The sequence below is a fragment of the Oncorhynchus clarkii genome, chromosome 25 (assembly GCF_045791955.1).
Source record: "Oncorhynchus clarkii lewisi isolate Uvic-CL-2024 chromosome 25, UVic_Ocla_1.0, whole genome shotgun sequence".
NCBI lineage: Eukaryota > Metazoa > Chordata > Actinopteri > Salmoniformes > Salmonidae > Oncorhynchus > Oncorhynchus clarkii.
In genome coordinates, this window is record NC_092171.1 from 24,405,303 (window position 1) to 24,429,221 (window position 23,919).

The 23,919-nt window shown below is 43.4% G+C and overlaps 1 protein-coding gene across 1 annotated transcript; it reads right to left on the reverse strand.

Moving 5' to 3' along the window:
* Positions 1-1,809: 1,809 nt before the first annotated feature.
* On the reverse strand, positions 1,810-22,427 carry LOC139383786 (protein LBH-like). The gene is made up of 3 exons (XM_071128355.1): positions 22,192-22,427; positions 14,591-14,693; positions 1,810-3,828 (listed from the first exon to the last, which is right to left on the reverse strand). The coding sequence occupies exons 1-3, from the start codon at positions 22,218-22,220 to the stop codon at positions 3,625-3,627; spliced, it is 336 nt and encodes a 111-aa protein (XP_070984456.1). The 5' UTR covers positions 22,221-22,427; the 3' UTR covers positions 1,810-3,624.
* Positions 22,428-23,919: the final 1,492 nt, after the last annotated feature.

Sequence of the window (23,919 nt, forward strand, 5' to 3'; positions counted from 1 at the left end):
ACTCCATCCGTGTCCTCTAACTAACTAACTGCTCTTAAATGCTAGTAAAACTAAATGCATGCTCTTCAACCGATTGCTGGCCGCACCCGCACGCCCACCTAGCATCACTACTATTCTGACTTAGAATATGTGGACAACTACAAATACCTAGGTGTATGGTTAGACAGTCAACTCTCCTTCCAGACTCACATTAAGCATCTCCAATCCCAAATTAAATCTAGAATTGGCTACCTATTTCGCAACAAAGCCTCCTTCACTCATGCTGCCAAACATACCCTCTTAAAACTGACCATCCTACCGATCCTCGACTTCGGTGATGTCATCTACAAAATAGCTTCCAACACTCTACTCAGCAAACTGGATGTAGTTTATCACAGTGCCACCCGTTTTGTCAACAAAGTCCCATATACTACCCAGCACTGCGACCTGTGTGCTCTTCTTGGCTAGTCCTCGCTACATATTCGTCGCCAAACCCACTGGCTTCAGGTCATCTAAGTCTTTGCTAGCAAAGCCCCGCCTCACCTCAGCTCACTGGTCACCATAGCAACACACACCCGTAGCACACGATCCAGCAGTTATATTTCACTGGTGATCCCCAAAGCCAACACCTCCTTTGGCCGCCTTACCTTCCAGTTCTCTGCTGCCAATGACTGGAATGAATTGCAAAAATCACTGAAGCTGGAGGCTTATATCTCCCTCACTAACTTTAAGCATCAGCTGTTAGAGCAGATTACCGATCACTGTACCTGTACACAGCCCATCTGTAAATAGCACACCGGACTACCTCATATTTTGCCCCCCCTTTTGCAACCCAGTATCTTTACCTGCACATCATCATCTGCACATATGTCACTCCAGTGTTAATGCTAAATTGTAATCATTTTGGCACCATGGCCTATTTATTGCCTTACCTCCCTAATCTTACATTTGCACACACTGTTTATAGATTTTTCTATTATGTTATTGACGGAACGTTTGAGTATCCCATGTGTAACTCTGCTTTATCTTGGCCAGGTCGCAGATGTAAGTGAGATCTTGTTCTCAACTGGCCTACCTTGTTAAATAAAGGTGAAATAAAATAAAAAACTTCTCCCTGCGGTCCCACGGCCTCATCATTATCAGCCTCTGTGTATCAATAACTCTTTATGCACAGCTTTTTTTCCAGCAAGGGGAGAATGTCAGCTCATTGTTCTGTTTCCAGGAATTGTCCCAAAGACCTTGGGAGTGCCCCCTGGACAATCTGAGAGGCCCTTGCCTCCAGGTACAAGTCAATCAAACTTGACCAGACCATGTTACAAGCACAAAGCAGTGAATCACCTGTAAAGTGTGTTTTCATAGAGACTTTTAATTTGTTCCTGTGAAGTATAAGCATGTGTGTTTTCAGCATTGTACCATGTCACTGTTGCTAGCAACTCATAGCAATCTACGAATATCTTAACCGACTTCAGAATTAGCAATATGCTTCAGTAGGATGTAGAGATTAAATCATTTTAGTGCCTGAGAAGAGGGGGGAGGTTAGAAAACAGGAAGACGTGTGGTCTGTGCTGCTATATATATATTATGTATACATGCATCAAGAACAAGGCAAGATAAAGACGCAATGATGTGCAGGAAGTAAAACCAAAGGCACTAGATCCTGTAACCATGGCACGTAAGGGGGATAAAATGTTGTTTTACAAAAGAAGTTTGCTTTCAAGAAACACACAATATGATGCACTATAGGGTTACCCCAGAAAAAGTGGATTTTACTCCATAGCAGTGGATCTGCTTTTGCAACCTCTGACATAGCACAAGGAATCAGTCAGACAGTTGAAAGCAAATTCAAATGTTTATTTACAACCTCTGTTCAGAGTAAAGTGGTCTAAATACAAAAAATTACAGCAAAATGGCAGCTAATCTCCCTGAGCTTTACAAAAACTACACAGGACTTGTGGGTGACAGCAGAGAGAGACAAAGAGATATTCTGTACAGAGTTCTAATGCCATGTACAGGGAAATTAAATGTGCGAGAGAGAGAGACATACACAACGCTTCATATACAGTATCATAAATGAAATACATAAGTATTTTTTTTCTCCAGAAAATAACATGCTTTTAACAATATACATCCTTCCAAGAAGACTGGACGTGGAGCTGGTGATGTAGAATATAAATAGAGAGCAAAACACCGTTGGTCTTTCAAATGGCATACAAACCAAGTGGCAATTTATGAGACAGAATCAATGAGTTAGCCAACTAACTAACTTTGACAAACTGACAGACACCGGTAACGGTTTTCAAGATCAGAAAATTAAGCTACTTTTGAGGACTGGTTAGTAACAGTGCAGAGTCCATGAACCAATGCCCAATTTTATGAACTGGAAAATTGGAGTTTCAGAAATGTACAAAAGTTATCTGGCAAAGTTACTGACCACGCATCATGTTATACCTTACTGGTTGAACATTGAGGCTGACATACCCATCATGGATTTCAAGAGAACAGGAAGACTAGATTAGGGAACTCTGAGCTCAGGTGAGAATAACCTAGAACTCATTTTAGTCTCATGAATGTTTTGCGACAATAATAAAATAAACCAAATCAACAGTAACCTCAGGTATTGGTTCTGAGGGCAAACATATATTTACATGTCCTTCAGTGAGTCTTTGTCCATTATAGTGACACTGTTGGTTTTAAATCACTACATAATCTCAAAAATATATTGACTCTTACTGTCCCCCACTTCCAATACCTATCCAATGACATCAAGGGTACACAACAAGAACAAAATAAAAGCACATGAGTGCTTCAGGGCACAACCAGCCTTCATAACATACTGTACATATTATTCATTGTTACAGAATTAGGGAAGCGTTTCCTTTCTTTCCATCTCAGTGTAAAAAACTAGTACTTCACCCAACGGAGACCAAAGGTCTCCTTGTGTTTAGACAGTAACCCCTACTTCCTGTCAACCACCAGAGTCCACCGAAACGAACAAAACAAACCCCACCAACCTATGCACAAGCACTGACTTTTAAAGACTGGCTATGAGATCCATAGACTGCAATGGCAATCACAGTCATGTATATTTCAATCCATATACGGAAGGAAAGTATGAAAAACAGAAGTCCGCTTGGGTACCACAGCAGTAGTCTATATGGGTATGAGGAGTCTCTGGAGTCATGTGGCCAGCAGATTTGACCGAATGGTGTGGGAACTGTAGTATCCTGCAGTACTAGATTTGTCCATAAAGCCCAGAGCTGCTACCATTTAACTGGGCCTCTATTTTGGGGTTGGTTTAAACTGTGTGTGTGTGTGTGTGTGTGTGTGTGTGTGTGTGTGTGTGTGTGTGTGTGTGTGTGTGTGTGTGTGTGTGTGTGTGTGTGTGTGTGTGTGTGTGTGTGTGTGTGTGTGTGTGTACTTTCATGCATATGGAGTGTGAGTGTAAGGTAAAGCAACAGAGGTGAAATCTGGAGAGTAGATAAGGTACTGCATATTGCTTCTCTTGAGAGTAATGCTTTGGTGTCAAGGGAAGGAAAGTGAGCATCACTGACATGTGTGCCCCTGTTCAGTCTGTTTGAGTGGTTTAGGTGCAAGTGGGATCTCCTGCTGGTGTGTGTAGGAGGGTGGGTGGGGTCTGTTTGGCTTCTAGTGCTCGTTGTTCTGCGTCGGCTGTCCAGTTTGGCTTTTGCCATGGTTCTCCTCCTCCTCCTCCTCACAGACAATGAACTCCTCCGGTGGCCAACGCAGCTCACCGCTCTCCACTTCCCCCTCCGTGGGCTCCACTACGATGGACGGCAGGCGGTCTTTCAGCTTACAGCAGCGCTCGAAGTCCGAGGGGTCCGGGAAGATCTGAGGAAAGGACAAAAACACAGTTAAAGTCCTGGGTGCCCGATCAGTCTTTCATGCGGCTAAATTTAATAGCTTCGGAAGGCATAGTGCCAAAGCTGATTTTAAGTGCTTACAAATGGGGAGATTATACGAGAGCTAATCATAGTATAGCAAGTCTACAGTAAGTTTGTTACAGTTAAGACACAGAGCACATTTTAAGGCAGTAGAGCTTTCTCTTAGCTTAACCAAAAGAACACTAGGTGGTAGATATTGACAAGTAAAGTTTGTCATATGCACAGGCTACATGTCATATGCACAGGCTACACAGTCAATGAAATGCTTACTTGCAGGTTCACTCTCATCAGGTTCACTCTGATGGGATTATTGGTTATTTAGTCATCCTATGATACTGAAAGCTAAGCAATGGGTATTATATCTCTGTGGTGTCTGCTCTTTTTTAATGATTTTGTCTGCAATAAAAGCTAGACCTAAATGGGTTGTGGGTGTGCAATGCCAGACTTGCTGAAGAAGAACCCAGGAAGATGTGCAGACTTTTTTGGATCTAAAATGAAGAGCATGAGAGAGAGAGATACTCTGACAAGGGATTACAGCCATTCCTAGTCAAAGAACAGCATTTTTTTGCTGTTTGGATGAAGTGGAAGAATATTTTTAGAGCTGCATATTTCAGTGGGAGACATTGGAAGGGGAAAGCGATGTTGCTGTCTGGGCAAAAAGCCCAGTGCAAATAAAGCATTAGATGAGGCTGAGAGGGAGACACAGTGAGAGAGAGGGAGGAAGAGAAGGAGGGAGAGGCAGGAGAGAGAAAGAGGGTCCAAGTCTCCCTGAATACCATGAGAGGGGGATGAGGAGGAAAAGGACTAAATGTTCTGAAAACTGCCATGTTTCAGTATGTTTGGCTGCGAGTGCCTGGTTAGTGGGACAGATTTAGCATTTGCATCTCCAGACATCAGCTTGAGTGTGTGCATATGTGGGAGTGAGTATGAATGTTAGTCAGTGCCTGTGTGTGTGAGTATGTGTGTTAGTGCATGTGTGCGCAGGGAGGTTTAGTATCTGCATATCCTTGCCTGTGTTGTGAATGTCTGTGCTGTGAAGGTCTGTGCGTCAGCACCAAGGGGGATGGCAGAGAGTGACCTTGCTATAAGACCCCCAGCAACATCATCACAGCTCAGTTCACTTCCAGCTGCAGGAAATGGCAACACATCGCTAGCGAGGCACAATGACAGCTATTTTGGGTTGTGGTAGGGTGGGGGTAGGGGGGGTGAAAGGAGCTTTGGGTGATCAGGAATCACTCAAGTGCAGACTCCAAATGAAGCTGCTGCAGAGAAGCCCTCACCTCCGTAACCAACATCCAGTTACTTTGCTCTATAAATGCCTCCATGCATCATTGTTTTGCTGATTTTTTTCTACAGCAACCCTCAAACATGGGGGTTATTCCAAAATGTAAGGCTGTGTTGCCTAACAGTCAGAGACACAGTTGGCATTCAGGTGATGGACTCACAAATTGTATCAAAGTCAACATGTAATCCAAGATGGCGTAGCAGTCAGAAGTCTTTGCCCTGTCGTGTCCCTTGTATATATCGTTTTACATATTTTTCTTCGCATATCTTTTAAAAATATTTTGCTAAACCTCAACTTCTAAATACTCTCCTGCAACCCGCCTCACCCAATGTGGCATGGATCCGTTTTTTTTTCTTCTCCCCAAAAGTATTTATATTTACTTTGGATCTGGAATCCCTCAACTGAAGCTAGCCAGCTAACTACCAGCTATCAGTCAGCAAACCATTGCTAGCGGTCATCAGCTAACCTTTAGCTCGGAAAGCTCTCGCCAGTTCGAACAACGTGACTCTAACCAGAGCATAACGGACCAATTATTTATTTACACCCCCCACCCCACCCCATATCCCCGGATTCCTACCGCAAACTGAACATTTTCATCTGGATCTTCGCAACTAGCTCACCGCAATCCTGGGTGACTACTCCTGGCTAGCGTTTACATCCCTGAGCAAGCACCAATTAGCCTGAAGCTATCCCGGCCAGGGTTCCTGTACTACCACTGAAGCCTACTCCTGGGGTACAATTATCCGGACCCCTTCTACTGCCGGTACGGGGCACGGAACCCCGCCGATCCTCTACGACTGGAATAACGACAATCTGCCCGAGGACTCCAACAGGCACCTCAGGCGCGACGCCAGCTGAAGGCCTATTCTGTTAACCAGCTAGGCCTGCTAGCTACCTAGAGCTACTTGGATCCCTACTAATTACACGACTGGTCTATCGTCGTCACCGCACGAAGAGACAAAAACAGACTTACCCCCATCGCGACGTCTCCCAAAGGCTAGCTTGCCTGCCCCGGTCTGCTAACTGCTAGCTTGCCTGCCCCGGTCTGCTAACTGCTAGCTTGCCTGCCCCGGTCTGCTAACTGGGGTCTACAGTCAATCACGAATTACAAAAAGAAAACCAGCCCCGTCACGGACCAGGATGTCTTGCTCCCAGGCAGACTAATTAACTTTTTTGCCCGCTTTGAGGACAATACAGTGCCACTGACACGGCACAAAACTAAAACATGCGGACTCTCCTTCACTGCAGCCGACGTGAGGAAAACATTTAAACGTGTCAACCCTCGCAAGGCTGCAGGCCCAGACGGCATCCCCAGCCGCGCCCTCAGAGCATGCGCAGACCAGCTGGCTGGTGTGTTTATGGACATATTCAATCAATCCCTATCTCAGTCTGTTGTTCCCACATGCTTCAAGAGGGCCACCATTGTTCCTGTTCTCAAGAAAGCTAAGGTAACTGAGCTAAACGACTACCGCCCCGTAGCACTCACTTCCGTCATCATGAAGTGCTTTGAGAGACTAGTCAAGGACCATATCACCTCCACCCTACCTGACACCCTAGACCCATTCCAATTTGCTTACCGCCCAAATAGGTCCACAGACGATGCAATCTCAACCACACTGCCCTAACCCATCTGGACAAGAGGAATACCTATGTGAGAATGCTGTTCATTGACTACAGCTCAGCATTTAACACCATAGTGCCCTCTAAGCTCGTCATCAAGCTCGAGACCCTGGGTCTCGACCCCGCCCTGTGCAACTGGGTACTGGACTTCCTGACAGGCCGCCCCCAGGTGGTGAGGGTAGGCAACAACATCTCCACCCCGCTGATCGTCAACACTGGGGCCCCACAAGGGTGCGTTCTGAGCCCTCTCCTGTACTCCCTGTTCACCCACGACTGCGTGGCCACGCACGCCTCCAACTCAATCATCAAGTTGGCGGACGACACAACAGTGGTAGGCTTGATTACCAACAACGACGAGACGGCCTACAGGGAGGAGGTGAGGGCCCTCGGAGTGTGGTATCAGGAAAATAACCTCACACTCAACGTTAACAAAACTAAGGAGATGATTGTGGACTTCAGGAAACAGCAGAGGGAACACCCCCCTATCCACATCGATGGAACAGTAGTGGAGAGGGTAGTAAGTTTTAAGTTCCTCGGCGTACACATCACAGACAAACTGAATTGGTCCACCCACACAGACAGCACCGTGAAGAAGGCGCAGCAGCGCGAGAGCATCCTGTCGGTCTGTATCACCGCCTGGTACGGAAACTGCTCCACCCACAACCGTAAGGCTCTCCAGAGGGTAGTGAGGTCTGCACAACGCATCACCGGGGGCAAACTACCTGCCCTCCAGGACACCTACACCACCCGATGTCACAGGAAGGCCATAAAGATCATCAAGGACAACAACCACACGAGCCACTGCCTGTTCACCCCGCTATCATCCAGAAGGCGAGGTCAGTACAGGTGCATCAAAGCTGGGACCGAGAGACTGAAAAACAGCTTCTATCTCATGGCCATCAGACTGTTAAACAGCCACCACTAACATTGAGTGGCTGCTGCCAACACACTGACTCAACTCCAGCCACTTTAATAATGGGAATTGATGGGAAATGATGTAAAATATATATCACAAGCCACTTTAAACAATGCTACCTAATATAATGTTTACATACCCTACATTATTCATCTCATATGTATACGTATATACTGTACTCTATATCATCTACTGCATCTTTATGTAATACATGTATCACTAGCCACTTTAACTATGCCACTTTGTTTACATACTCATCTCATATGTATATTGCACTCAATACCATCTACTGTATCTTGCCTATGCCGCTCTGTACCATCACTCATTCATATATCTTTATGTACATATTCTTTATCCCCTTACACTTGTGTCTAAGGTAGTAGTTTTGGAATTGTTAGCTAGATTACTTGTTGGTTATTACTGCATTGTCGGAACTAGAAGCACAAGCATTTCGCTACACTCGCATTAACATCTGCTAACCATGTGTATGTGACATAAAATTTGATTTGATTTGCTAGCTTGCCTGCCCCGGTCTGCTAACTGCTAGCTTGCCTGCCCCGGTCTGCTAACTGCTAGCTTGCCTGCCCCGGTCTGCTAACTGCTAGCTTGCCTGCCCCGGTCTGCTAACTGCTAGCTTGCCTGCCCCGGTCTGCTAACTTGTCTGCCCGGTCTGCTAACTGCTAGCCCCTGCTAACTGCTTGCTTGCTAACCCGGTCTACTAACTGCTAGATTGCTTAGCCCCAGCCTACTAACTGTTAGCATCGGCCTGCTAACTGTTTGAATCACCGTGTCTCCAGTCAGCTCAACCACTCACTGGACCCATATGTTCCCTTGGCTACGCATGCCTCCCTCTAATATCAATATGCTTCGTCCATTACTGTCCTGGTTAGTGATTACTGTCCTATTTCACTGTAGAGCCTCTAGCCCTGCTCAATATGCCTTAACAAACCATGTTGTTCCACCTCCTACATATGCGACGACATCACCTGGTTTAAACATCTCTAGAGACTATCTCTCTCTCTCATCATTACTCAATGCCTAGGTTTACCTCCAATGTACTCACATCCTACCTTACCTTTGTCTGTACACTATGCCTTGAATCTATGCTATCATGTCCAGAAACCTGCTCCTTTTACTCTCTGTTCAGAATGTGCTAGATGGCCAGTTCATATAGCCTTTAGCCGTCCCCTTATCCTACTTCTCCTCTGTTCCTCTGGTGAAGTGGTTAATCCAGGTCCTGCAGTGCCTAGCTCCACTCCCAACCCCCAGGTGCTCTCATTTGTTGACTTCTGTAACCGTAAAAGCCTTGGTTTCATGCATATTAACATTAGAAGCCTACTCCCTAAGTATGTTTTACTCATTGCTTTAGCACACTCTGCCAACCCAGATGTCTTAGCCATGTCTGAATCCTGGCTTTAGGAAAACCACCAAAAACCCTGAAATCTCCATCGCTAACTATAACATCTTCCGCCAATATAGAACTACTAAAGGGGACGGTGTTGCAATCTACTGCAAAGATAGCCTGCAGAGTTCTGTATTACTATCCAAGTCTGTACCCAAACAATTCAAGCTTCTACTTCTAAAAATTCACCTTTCCAGAAACAGGTCTCTCACTGTTGCCACTTGCTATAGACCTCCCTCTGCCCCCAGCTGTGCCCTCGATACCATATGTGAATTGATTGCCCCCCCCCCATCTATCTTCTGAGCTCGTGCTACTAGGTGACCTAAACTGGGACATGCTTAACACCTTGGCCATCCTACAATCTAAGCTTGATACCCTCAATATCACACAAATGATCAATGAACCAACCAGATACAACCCCAAATCAGTAAACGCGGGCACCGTCATAGATGTCATCCTAACTCGCCCTCCAAATACACCTCTGCTGTTTTCAATCAAGATCTCAGTGATCACTGCCTCATTGCCTGCATCCGTAACGGGTCTGCGACCAAACAACCACCCCCTCATCACTGTCAAACGCTCCCTTAAACACTTCTTTAAGCAGGTCTTTCTAAATCGACCTGGCCGGGGTATCCTGGAATGACATTGACCTCATCCCGTCAGTAGATGATGCCTGGCTATTCTTTAAAAAAGTACCTTCCTCACCATCTTAAATAAGCATGCCCCACTCAAATTTTGAACTAGGAATATAGTCCTTGGTTCACTCCAGACCTGTCTGCCCTTGACTAGCACAAAACATCCTGTGGCGTTCTGCATTAGCATCGAATAGCCCCCGTGATATGCAACTTTTCAGGGAAGTTATGAACAAATATACACAGGCAGTTAGGAAAGCTAAGGCTAGCTTTTTCAAACAGAAATTTGCATCCTGTAGTACTAACTCAAAAAAATTATGGGACACTAAAGTCCTTGGAGAATAAGAGCACCTCCTCCGAGCTGCCTACTGCTCTGAGGCTAGGAAACACCGTTACCACCGATAAATCCACTAGAATTGAGAATGTCAATAAGCATTTCTCTACGGCTGGCCATGCTTTCCACCTGGCTATCCCTACCCCGATCAACTGCCAGCACCCTCCACAGCAACCCGACAAAGCCCCCACCATTTCTCCTTCACCCAAATCAAGATAGCTGATGTTCTGAAAGAGCTGAATAATCTGGACACATACAAATCAGCTGAGCTAGACAATCTGGACCCTCTCTTTCTAAAATTATCTGCCAAAATTGTTGCAACCCCTATTACGAGCCTTTTCAACCTCTCTTTCGTATCGTCTGAGATTCCCAAAGTTTGGAAAGTTGCCACGGTCATCCCCCTCTTCAAAGGGGGAGACACTCTAGACCCAAACTGCTACAGACCTATATCTAACTTACCCTGTCTTTCTAAGGTCTTCGAAAGCCAAGTTAACAAACAGATTACCGACCATTTCGAATCCCACCGTACCTTCTCCGCTATGCAATCTGGTTTCAGAGCTGGTCATGGATGCACCTCAGCCACGCTCAAGGTCCTAAATGACATCATAACCACCATTGATAAGAGACATTACTGTGCAGCCGTGTTCATCGACCTAGCCAAGGCTTTCGACTGTCAATCGCAACATTCTTATTGGCAGACTCGACAGCCTTGGTTTCTCAAATGATTGCCTCGCCTCGTTTACAAACTACTTCTCTGATAGAGTTCAGTGTGTCAAATCGGAGGGCCTGTTGTCCGGACCTCTGACAGTCTCTATGGGTGTGCCACAGGGTTCAATTCTCAGGCCGACTCTCTTTTCTGTATACATCAATGACGTTGCTCTTGCTGCTGGTGATTCTCTGATCCACCTCTACGCAGACGACACCATTCTGTATACTTCTGGCCACTCTTTGGAAACTGTGTTAACTAACCTCCAGACAAGCTTCAATGCCATACAACTCTCCTTCCGTGGCCTCCAACTGCAAATAAAACTAAATGCATGCTATTCGATCGATCACGGCCCGCACCTGCTCGCCCGTCCATCATCACTACTCTGGCCGGCTCTGACTTAGAATACGTGGACAACTACCTGGGTGTCTGGTTAGACTGTAAACTCTCCTTCCAGACTCACATTAAGCATCTCCAATCCAAAATTAAATCTAGAATCAGCTTCCTATATCGCAACAAAGCATCCTTCACTCATGCTGCCAAACATACCCTCGTAAAACTGACCATCCTACCGATCCTCGACGTCGGTGATGTCATCTATAAAATAGCCTCCAACACTCTACTCAACAAACTGGATGCAGTCTATCACAGTGCCATCCGTTTTGTCACCAAAGCCCCATACACTACCCACCATTGCGACCTGTACGCTCTCGTTGGTTGGCCCTCGCTTCATACTCGTCGCCAAACCCACTGGCTACAGGTTATCTACAAGTCTCTGCTAGGTAAAGCCCCACCTCATCTCAGCTCATTGGTCACCATAACAGCACCAACTTGTAGCACGTGCTCCAGCAGGTATATCTCACTGGTCACTCCCAAAGCCAATTCCTCCTTTGGTCATCTTTCCTTCCAGTTCTCTGCTGCCCATGACTGGAACAAACTGCAAAAATCTCTGAAGCTGGAGACTCACATCTCCCTCATTAGCTTTAAGCACCAGCAGTCAGAGCAGCTCACAGATCACTGCACCTGTACCTAACCCATCTGTAAACAGCCCATCTACCTACCTACCTCATCCCCATACTGTATTTATTTATCGTGCTCCTTTGCACCCCAGTATCTCTACTTGCACATTAATCTTCTGCCGATCTACCATTCGTGTTTAATTACTATATTGTAATTACTTCGCCACAATGGCCTATTTATTTCCTTAATTTACCTCATTTGCACTCACTGTATATAGACTTTTTGTTTTCTTTTGTTCTACTGTATTATTGACTGTATGTTTTGTTTATTCCATGTGTAACTCTGTTGTTGTGTGTCGCATTGATGTGCTTTATCTTGGCCAGGTCGCAGTTGCAAATGAGAACTTGTTCTCAACTAGCCTACCTGGTTAAATAAAGGTGAAATATATATATTTTTTAAAACAGTACATTTTGAGAAGGAGCCCCCTGGGGGGAAGAGGCATTATCGTGCCCTCTTCAAGACTGTGGACCATGATAGATCCTTAGTGATGTGGACTGTGGAATTTTAAGCTCTCGACCCACACCACTACAGCCCTGTCGATGTGAAAGGGGGCGTGTCGGCCCTGTATTCCACGAGCAGCTCCTTTGTCTTTGTGACGTTGAGGGAGAGGTTGTTGTCCTGGCACCACACGGCCAGTTCTCTGACCACCTCCCTATAGTCTCATTGGCATCGATGATCAGGCCTTACACCGGTGGTGTCTGCAAACTTAATGGTGTTGGAAGTCGTGCGCGGCCATGCAGTCATGGGTGAAGAGGGACTACAGCAGGGGACTAAGCACACTCCCATGAAAGGCTTGCGTGTTACGGGTCAGCGTGGCGGATGTGTTGTTTCCTACCCTTACCACCCAGGGGCGTCCCGTTAAGAAGTCCAGGATCCAGTTGCAGAGGGAGGTGTTCAGATCCAGGGTCCATAGCTTAGTGTTGACCTTGGAGGTCACTATGTTTTTGAATGCAGAGATGTAGTTAATGAACAGCATTTTCACGTAGGTGTTCCTTTTGTCCAAGTGGGAAATGGCAGTGTGGAGTGCAATAGAGATTGCGTCATCTGTGGATCTGAGCAATGACCAGTCTTTCAAAGAATTTCATGGCTACAGATGCGAGTGCAATGGGGCGATAGCCATTTAGACATTACCTTGGCGTTCTTGGGCGCAGGGACTATATCGATCTGCTTGAAATACGTAGGCTTTACAGACTGGGTCAGGGAGAGGTTGAAAATGTTAGTAAAGACACTTGTCAACTGGTCAGCGCATGCTCCGAGTACAAGTCCTGGTAATCCGTCTAGCCCTTGGCTACAGAGAGCATGATCACAGTCATCCGTAACAGCTGGTGCTCTCACGCATGGTTGAGTGTTGCTTGCCTCAAAGCGAGTATAGATGGCATTTAGCTCGTCTGGTGCCCCGCTCCTTGAAAGCGGTAGGTCGTCTTTAGCTCAGTGTGGCTGTTGCCTTTAACCCATGGCTTCTGTTTGGGATATGTACGTACGGTCGGTCATGTAGGAGATGACAATGTTAATGCACTTATAATTGAAGCCGGTGACTGATGTGGTAAACTCCTCAATGTCATTGGATGAGTCTTGCAACATATTCCAGTCTGTGCTAGCGAAACAGTCCTGTAGCTTAACAGGTTAACATCCGCTTCATTGGATCACATCACTGGTACTTCCCATTTGAGTTATTTTCTTGTAAGCAGGAATCAGTAGGATATGGTCAGATTTGTCAAATACAGGGCGAGGCAGAGCTTTGGATGCGTCCCTGTGTGTGGAGTACATGTGATCTGTTTTTTTTCGCCTCAAGTTGCACAGGTGACATGCTGGTAGAAATGAGGTTTCCTGCATTAAAAACACCAGCCACTAGGAGTGCTGCCTCCTAGTGGCCTCACAGGACAGACACAGCTTGGGTGTAAATTGTGAGAGGAAGGCAGCCCACCTTCCTAAAGGGTCAGTCTGCATCATCTGGGACTCTGACACATACAGTCACAGACACTCATAAAGGAGTGGTTTTGCCTTAAAATGGCTCAGATTCTGTCCAAACAATAAAACTTGTCAAGACCACCTGATGGCCTGCTAACTCCTATTCATGTCCTTTGCATGTTTTTAAAAGTCTGTGCAATCATCTCGAACTCCCTGCAAAGCTGCACTCCATCTCAAGGCAAATACAATTTTTTTCTTAAATATCCCCCCTTGAAATCCCAATCTAAAGGTTGTTTGCATAACTTGTTATAACAATAATAATGCTAATGATTAGACCTCCTGGTTAGAAAACAAACCTCTCCTTACCCATGGTCCCCTGGGTGAGCTGCTTACATTAAGAACCATGATGGAACATGCAGCCCTGTCCTTAATCCAACCTCAATCTTTTGTTAAAAATCCAAGACCATTTTTGGGTTACTAATAGTGGCGAGGACTTTGAACAGGGACGTGTACCATAAACCAATTAAAACTAGTTCACCCTCTGCCTCCTAGTTTGGCTTCCCCCTTATAAAAGGGATCTACAGTGTGACCATTTTACTCGCATATGCGCCTAAATATTTTCCTGTGCGACCTGGAATTTGTATTAAGCAGTACCAGAGTGCCTAAAAAAAATAAAAGTAGGATTCTAGCTTTATTACATCAAATATTTTTAAGTGTACTCCTATATTTCTCTGTGTGTGCTTAGATTTTCCAATTTAAGCATACAAGTACTTCTTGTAAAAACGGTCAGCGTAGAGCCCTGCCCTTATGGGTTATATACCATGATTTTGCTGCAAACCAAGTTCCCTTTAGGACAAAAACTGGTGTTAGTATGCGTGTTAGTTACCTGGAAAGAAAGCCGGTCCTTACTGGGGCTGAGCCTTATGTCCTCCATGGGGGTGCTACTGATCATCACCTCAGTCATGTCTCCGCTAGGCACAAACACTGGGCTGGACAGAGACATAAGGGAAAGGACTGGGTTATTCCACCATTCAGGATCCAATATCAGTGTCAAACTTTCACACTGAGGAGCAGAATACAATCATTTCAAATTCCTTATATTGAGCAAACCAGGAAGCACCATTTTCATGATTTTAATTTACTGATAGCCAGGACACAATCCAACACTTAAACATAATTTACAAACAAAGCATGTGTATTTAGTGAGTCCGCCAGATCAGAGACAGTAGGGATGACCAGGGATGGTCTATTGATAAATGGGTGAACTGAACCATTTTCCTGGCCTGCTAACCATTCAAAATGTAACAAGTACTTTTGGGTGTCAGGGAAATCGTAAAAATTACATTATTTTCTTTAGGAATGTAGTGAAGTAAAAGTTGTCAAAAATATAAGTAGTAAAAAAATTAAAACGACTTAAATATTTTTACTTGAGTACTTTACATCAATGCAGAGTCGGTACATGTGTCCCAATCATAGTGCTGTACAAGAGGCCGCATAATGGAGAACGGATAGGTTGGTGCAATATCATTTACATGTAGCTATTACTTTGGCAAGTGTTATGCAAATTAATCCTATCAGCGAGAATGACAGAGTACGACTTTCAGTCATGTAGTTGCATGAGATTTGGCCCTTTGGTATTATTTTTGCAATGAAAAAGCTACACATAAGCCTTGTTCAGTATTTTGTTTAGTCTCTATGCATGCATTTGCTTTCATTTTGTCTGACCACTGACAGGCTCTGCAGCAGACATTTGGTGCACTGCAAAGCTACACCACCACTGATATGTGGTTTGCATTGGGTAGCCATATCTAAATACAGGACGAGGTATGCTTCAACTAGGAGAGAGGGGACACAGTCATAGCGAGAATGCATTGTGGGCGTGCAGTGCAATTTGACTGGGACTGAAAACATTCCATTTTAGTTGAAGTAAGGCGCACTGTATATGCACTGTAAGAAATAACTGAACAGGAGGATTGAACTGAGGTACTATGTGGGAGGAAATATATTCTTGGGACGTTTGACAACCAAGACGGCAGCCGAGCAGAGCGAGAATCTCAAGCTTTCTATTTCAAGTCTGGTGGCACAGCGGCCAGTGTCCACAGGACTGCGGTCAGGGTGGCCAACCCACCATAGGGGACAGGAAACAGAACATAGATCACAACCTGCCTCAGATGAGCAGAACAAGAACAGACTTGTTCCAAATATAACAAGTCAGTTTGTTTCTGCAAAAAAAATTATATTGGGTGCCATTAACCTCCTTTTACAGTAGAAACAATTGAAGGTTTAGTGGTTGGTCATGTCAACATACCGCAGCCATGACCAACGAAACATTTTAGGTAAAACCAATGAAGTGCACTTCAAAAAAGGAGCCTACATTATATTCATATATATGTTGCTCCGGATGGATTCTTCATCTCAACTTCATCTTAAAAGCTCTCTTTTCCAAATATTTGTCAAGTTGCCTCTGAGGTATTTTGACAGTACTGCTATGTACAATGTCAGACAAGACCCTGAACTGGACTTCAAGACTCTTTATGGAGAAATCAACAGTGGAACCTCAGTGACACTTTCAGTTTGTAAACTTTCTGTGATCGGAAAATTAAAATGTTTTCACCATAAGAGATTGTGGGCAAAAATAGAGATGTGTCGTATGACTCATAGTTTGCTACTCACTCATGTTCCTTCACTGCTTTGTTGAATTCTTTCTAAGACATCCATGTTTATTATTCAAGAACCTATTAATCCCCACACAGTAAAGATAAGACAGTCTGCAGTGGGAATCAAGACCTTTCATCAAAAGTGTTCCCTCATACTCTGATTGGAGAAAAACAAATGGAGATCAACAACCATTCTTTCATTCTATGGGGATTAAGTTAAAGATTAACTCTTTAAATTTATGTCAATCCAAAAATAGCAAATAAAGCCCTTAGGCCATCCACATTTTCCAACACGTCACTTTCATGTAAAAAGGCTTGGCCTTATGGTACCACAATAAAAAAGTACCGAGGTGGATGTATTTATTCCTTAGAATAAGGGACAAAGCTCCTATACATTATATAGTTCATCTATCCTGAATCTGTCAGAAAGAAAAAGTCAATTGCTTCAAACTGAAAAGGAGAGATGCTGTGTAAATAGATTTTTTTCACACAACACATTGCCACACCCTGAAGCAATGGCTACTGCTGTTTAACCATCAATATTTCCATTTCCAAATGTACATACCATGTGTCACATTCAAATTGGGAGAAGGAAAACTATTTTTGTGCAGGTGGGGGCCACAGGGTGAAAGCACAAGCCAAGACCCAATGGCAGAATAGGTTTCTGGAATCTTCTCATTCGTTTATAAACTAGTCGACCTGGTTCAACAACAACAATAGCAGGAAATCTAAAAATAAAAACTAGTCCAAAGGATATGCAAGGTTGTGTGTGGAAAATATGTCAAAAGACCCATTTCATTCTTGAGACAGGAGAGAGGGTAAGCCAGAGACACATGGAGAGGGATGGACATCGAGTGGTGACAGCACAGACCTGTGCAGAAGTGCGCGGAGAAAGATAAACACTCTGCCTTTGCCAGTCATATTTCTGCTCGGGGATCGTATAAACATCCTGCTCAGCTAAGAATAACAGAACATCGTCCTAATAGAACAAAGGGGCACAATGAGAAGTGGTGGAACACATGTACTGTAACAATTCAACCAGTGAGAGAACATACCATTCAAATCCATTACTGCTAAAAGTTTCTGCCCGATGTTACAAAACGTGTCCTTTTTTTCAAAAAAGAATGTGAAAATGTCTCCCTCAAGGAGCCATGTTAAGTGTTCTGTATAATTAAACAACTCCAAATGTATAAGGATAATGATTAACATGGGCTATGCAGTTAACAAACACTTCACAAGTTCATTGTGCATTAGTTGGCCTTTGTGCAAATGTTGAGGTCAAGAGGTGAAATAGTGTGCATTCCTACTTCTACCCTGGCAGCACCCATCAAAGTACAAATTAATTCTAAAAGGGCACCACAAATTCTATAATGACCACTGCCAAAGTTCAGTTAAGGCACTCCACTTGTCAAGGACACATTTACTCAAAACCACTTTAAAATTATCTTAATCTTAGACCAGGATTGGCCTGAGATGACTCCTTTGACTATTGCCAATTAGAACTTCTGTCTGGACTTGCTGTCCCATCTTCCATGGGCATGCAACATGACCAGGTACTGGCCAGCTTGGCACTTCAGTGACTATCTTTAGCACTGTCAACAGAAACAACTAGGCCTACATACTGTACACAGTCACATGTTCATATGGACTAATGCCATTCCTATGTGGGCTAATGCCAGTCCTAGACACATTCCAGTCACGGGTCTGGCATGGGCATGAGACGGGGCATCTCAGACTGACACGTGTCCTGGCTAAATAAATAAAACTAAGGATCACAGAGGTTGCCAGCTGCTTTGGCTGATCATTAGAGCACGTGTGAAGGTCTGTCTGTCCAACATTACATTTACAGTGTCAAAGATATTTTTAGAAGAATCTGTGGTGAGGACAGTGTGACGACTCCAATTCCTGGATCGATGCCAGTCAGGATTTGTTCTTTAGGGTAGGTATCTCTACAAAGCTGCACAATCCCATCAACTCTAAATGGTAAATGACTCAGTAACTAAAAATAATATTACCCTACCCTCTATGCTGTATCATCCTCCAAGTGTGTATGGTATGGAAATGAATTGAGGACACATTGTTCTACAGTCTTGCCAAGTCATCTGCCAGTCTGTGCTGACAGAGACAAAACGTATATCCCCATAGCAATGCGACCCGGTGCACACGATAGGATATTACGTCTTGCATAATTAACACTGTTTCCCCTCTACTCCTCCCGAGTCTCGCTATGTGCATTATACATCTGAGGAGGCTTGGCGAAAAGGCGAAGCTGCTGCTGAGATTCCATACCAACACTGGGCGGTAACACTATTTGTATAGTCCATCTGTAGATGTTCTACAGACTACCTGTTCTACAGACTACCTTTTCTAGCACAAGAGCTACTTTTAAAAAATTAAACATGTCGCAAGACATCTTTCAAATAGGCAAATTCTTCTCTTCTCCACTCCCCTGCAACTCTTCACTGGGTCATTATTGTACAAGAGAAAGTAGTGCACTGTTTTCTGTCAATATACAGTACCTGGTCAAATAATTGTTAATAAAAAAAACAATGGCAGGGCCCACATAAAATCTGTGATTTGTTTTCCAAATGATGTTCCCAGTAAAAATTGCTGGATTAATTTTGTTTTCTTCACTCAAATGAACAATTGTTCATAGAAAAACAACAAAATTGGATGTTGAGTGTCAATGATTAAATCATGAGAATACAATTTCTTTTTTTGGTCTGGAAGAAAATGAACACATTTAGATTAGAGTGCAATTCCCCTTTAATCTGTCCCTTTAATTGCGCATCTAGGGAGTGAGGAATATGCAGTCTAGCGAAGGTTCTGTACCGCTGCTGCTCATTTAATGGCAAAGTTTGCAAATAACAAATAATACTACTTCGCAGTTAACATTTAATTGAGAAGGTTTTGGGTAAGGTATCTCTGTCAACCCACCAGACGGTTATCACATCACATGGCTCCACTTGGAGTCATAGACAAATGTGCGCACCACACAGGCAGACAGGCAATACTGCTGTAAATTAATTGCCAGATAAGATTTTTAAGCCAATAGTAGCTAACCAGGGCTGGGATCATGTCAACGTTCCATTGATTAGATATTAGTTGGGAGCTTGCAGTGTCTGATACTTGTGAGATTGGTTTATGACAGTTGGCAGTGGAACACGTGAAAATTGTATTTACTTTCAGAATTGTTTGGCGAACTATTCATAGGTGAGCTGCAAGCTACTGGTAGCAAGCGATCGACCTGTTGGAGACCCGTGATCTACTGTAACATTTCAATGAACTATCCTCACCTTGCCCCTAACCCTTATTCTAAACCTAACCGCAGGGTCGGCTCTAGCTTTTTTGGGGCCCTAAGCGAGATTTGGTTGGGGGCCCCTCCCCACCTCACAGGCTCAACATTTTAGTGCCCCCCCCCCTTCGACAGCAGAGAGAAATATTTACATTTTAAAACCTTGTGTGTTCCCACGTGTGTTCCAAATATCTCTAACGGTCGCCCCAACACGAGTTGTTTCATGCACGCGATGTCAGCATGCACTCACTGTTCCAAAATATGATTGTTACGCAACAGGACAGTTAACACGTGCTGCCTATTTCTAACAAGTTGTATTTTATAACAATAGTTTGAATTGAGTTATGTTCCGTATGTAATTGACATGGAATTAGCCCATTTCAATGTTGCCGACAATTTATGTTTGAGGGTTTATTGAACCGGACAAACTTCCCTCTTCAAGGAGATCTGTTCCCCATTTTTTCCTTCTGCGCATCAAGTATGTAGACATTTGCGTAATCTTGCATGATCTGACACATTTTCTGGATGGCACTCACATTGCCCCCATTGTTGTTACATATGAGAAAAACTGCTGATGCACAACCGAATTTCCAACTTGCACTTTGTGTATTCTACTATTCTAAGAAGACCGCTTATGCCTGGAGCTGGATGGCCCTGCCTAACAGTAACCTTAGCAAGCAGTTGCTTATCAATATAGCTTGTTGATAGCATGACCAGCTGTAGAGCATCTACAGATGGAAAATCTGGACTATCCAAATAAAAGTGTGACCGCTGGGCTGCCTGGCAACCGGTCAAATCACACAACCTGGAGGCGTGTGTGTGTGTGTGTGTGTGTGTGTGGAATTAATGGGTCATATCTAGATTTCTGCTCCAGCCCATAGGCTTCCTTGCTGAGCTCAGCCTTCTCAGAATATAGGAAACACTGTTACTGTGTTACTGACTGGACAGAACATGCTAATGTTTAGGTCCAGCTCCAGCACAACTTGAGTCCATAATTCCAAGGTGCCAAAGCAGAGGCATTTGATCCACAATGACCTGATCACTTTATGGGAGAATTACATGTTCTTGTTTCAAGAGTTCAAACGTGTAAAAAGAGCAGGTCTTCCTGTTTACCAGGGGTGAGATAGTGTGAGTCGTCACTCACCTACAAGTGTAATACCCATAAATGCAACAACTGCCCCTGGCAAAACATTGAAAGCTATCAAATGGCTCCCATGGGACTGCACTTATGAATTATAACATGATAAACCTGAAACAACTTTTTTTTTTCCTGCAGTGAGCTTTGAAAAATAAACTGCAAAGTGCTATATTAGGCAGCAATGCATGGGGAAACAATAAGAGATCTTAGCAAAAGGGTCCCCCATGTAGCAGTGGTATCTGAAGAACAGCGATGCACACAAAGGGGAGACGAGAAGCTTTGTGGTTACTGTAAGTCACAGGGTCGGGTCTTCACTTCCTGGTGCACGCAAACAGACTTGCAGAGTAAAAAAAAAATGAATAAAAAAAGAAGCAAAAAAATGTATTGCATGAAGTCTTGGGCGAAGTCTTCTAATCTTTAATGCAATGTTACAAGCCTATATGGAGGTCGGAGTACCCAGAGTAAAATGGAGAGATTGAGTCACAGGCCTCCTCTGGGCGATGATGGACTGTCAATGGGTTAAGAGCCTCATTCCACCTCCCTCTATTGCACCCCACCACAATAGCTCACCAATAAAAGGTCAATTGTCTAACCACTAAAGGTCAAACAATGTGAAACAGTAGTGTGGTTGAACAGTTCCATATCATTGCTTGACGAGAAACCAAGGTAGGCTCATGTTATTACTTCTGCAATTATCAGTAGTTTGACTAAAAGGCATTGCATCGCAAAAACATTAGGTTGCCAATCTAGGATGTGCATGTTGACCTTTATTTTCATGAATCTTGCCCTGGAGGCAGAACTGAGTGATCTCGGCTAGATGTCAAAATGTATTATATTGTAAAAATGATTGAAAACAAAAAATGTGCATTTGGTTTAAGGTTAGGTTTCAAATCCAGTTATGACTTGGTGGCTGTGCCAACTAGTGAACACTCTGCAAAAAACGTTAACCTGCCTATGATGTCCCCTTATGAAAGGAAAAGGGTCAACCTCAGACATGGCACCTGGATAAGGAGTCTTGGAGGACAGCTTGACACCTGTCACCATTTGAAAAACAGACCTCCAAAAATGTGGAGTGCTTTGTTTGTTATCTGACCTTTCTTTCAGGTGGCTTTATAAAGGTTCTAAAACAAAAACAACGCCACTGACAGCACCCTGACACATTCAAGAGCGCAGTTGTAATGGTTTGAAGCAGTAAATACTTTCTTCTGATTTACATACATTCTTCCAAGCATCTTAGTTTTCTATTGATTATACCTGTTATGGCCATTAGCAAATATAAAGGCAATGCTAAAAATCACAGGCTACATGCAATAATGAAACTTTATTCCAAAAGGTTTCATCAACATCGAACTGAAGTCTCGGGTGTAAAAAAAATACATGACAAAAATCATACTTACCAGTATATTTGGTCAGAATATACAGACATGAATTCACACGTGCAGTTGATTATGATTATTAAGGAATTACTTCGATATTGACGCCTTCTTTAAAAAAAAATAACGTTCCGCCTGTCACACGTAAATTAAAAGCGAGCGTTTGTACAGAAAAGCAGTACTCGAAGCTGAGTCGTGACCTTGGTTAAGCAAACAGCTCTCGTGTATTTTGCCTTTTTTATATCTCGACTAGGAGAAATTACATTTTATATAAGAGGCGTGTACTGTCACTGCAGACACACCCCCTTCACACGGGCTCCAAATTCTTCAATGGCAGCAGGATCACTACGGACCAATCAAAGGACAGGTGCCACGTACCAGCGGTGACGATAGCAAGGGATAAACAATTTCGTTAAAAAAAGAAACCATAAATGATACTGCGTATAAATGATACTCTCTTCATCAGAGAGGATGAGTGAAAGCAAGAGGTTTCACTCTCTCCAAAATACGTTAAAAAAAAAGAACCACAATGCATTTCTATGGGTTTATTTTGGACCTGAACTAGTCTCCTTATTTTGGACCTGAACTTGTCGCCTTTGGGACAACTATTACCATTGTTAGGGTGAGCATCTCGTCACTATAGAAAAATATGTATCTTCATTGATAAATCACCAAGGCAATATGAAATTAAGCCGAATGAACAAAAAATAGTCACAACATTGTCTACTTATTTCTCATTTTCATCACGATTTATATATGTAACACAGGTCAGAATATCCAAGTGTTTATGTCCAAATAAATATACATTTGTTTTTCAATTATTGCAAGTATATTTGCATAACTGGAGGGGTTGATGATAAGGCAGGAAATTAAGCTCTTTTTCTGAATACATTGACATACAAATGTCACCGGTTAAGACCAAGAAACCCGGAATGCAGATTTTAGGCTAAACAATACTGAAAATGTTAAGATCACAAGTCATCAGAGGTAGCCTATATACAATATTTACAAGACCATGTAAAGGTTAAAGAAAGCTGGGGCATGTCAAATTACAGTCCTCTCTAGCCCTGCGACATAGCAAGCATTTGGCAGACTATTAAATTCTGTGTGTATGTATTGTATCACCACCTTGTGGCCGTAATTATTTTAACTGACCCATAATTATTCTAGCTGACTGTTCCCCATAACTTCAAAAGAAGATAATTGAAAGTGTGCAAAGCCTTCATGGAATCGAAAAGTAGGACAGCATATGTATTGACAGGGTGACATTTTTATTGCAACACGTTTTAGAGGGGCATCTTTTCTGAAATTCAACATCAAGAAAGAGAGGAACATTTGTGTGCTTGCCAGGAAAGACCTTTACAGTTATCAACAAGGCACGTTAACCTGTAGTCATTCAATTTAATTTAAGTCAGAAATGTAAATTTAGGATAGTACACACATCTTTGTGGTTTGACTTTGAATTCCAAAAATCCTTAAAGGTGCAATATACAGAAATCACTCTGCCATTTCCTGATTGCAAAAATTCTAGTAGTTTGCCTAATTTCAGTTTATGTGACAAAACAAGCAATTTTGTAGAATGTCATTGTACCATATAAACCACTGTGAAATATATTTTTTATAACCAAAAATATTGTATTTTCAGCTGTTTGAAACGGCTGTACCAAACCGAAAGTAAAAGATGCAAAAACGAAACTTAAATAGCGCACATAGAACAGATCTACAGCTTCTTAGACTTGCTTTTAATGAGAA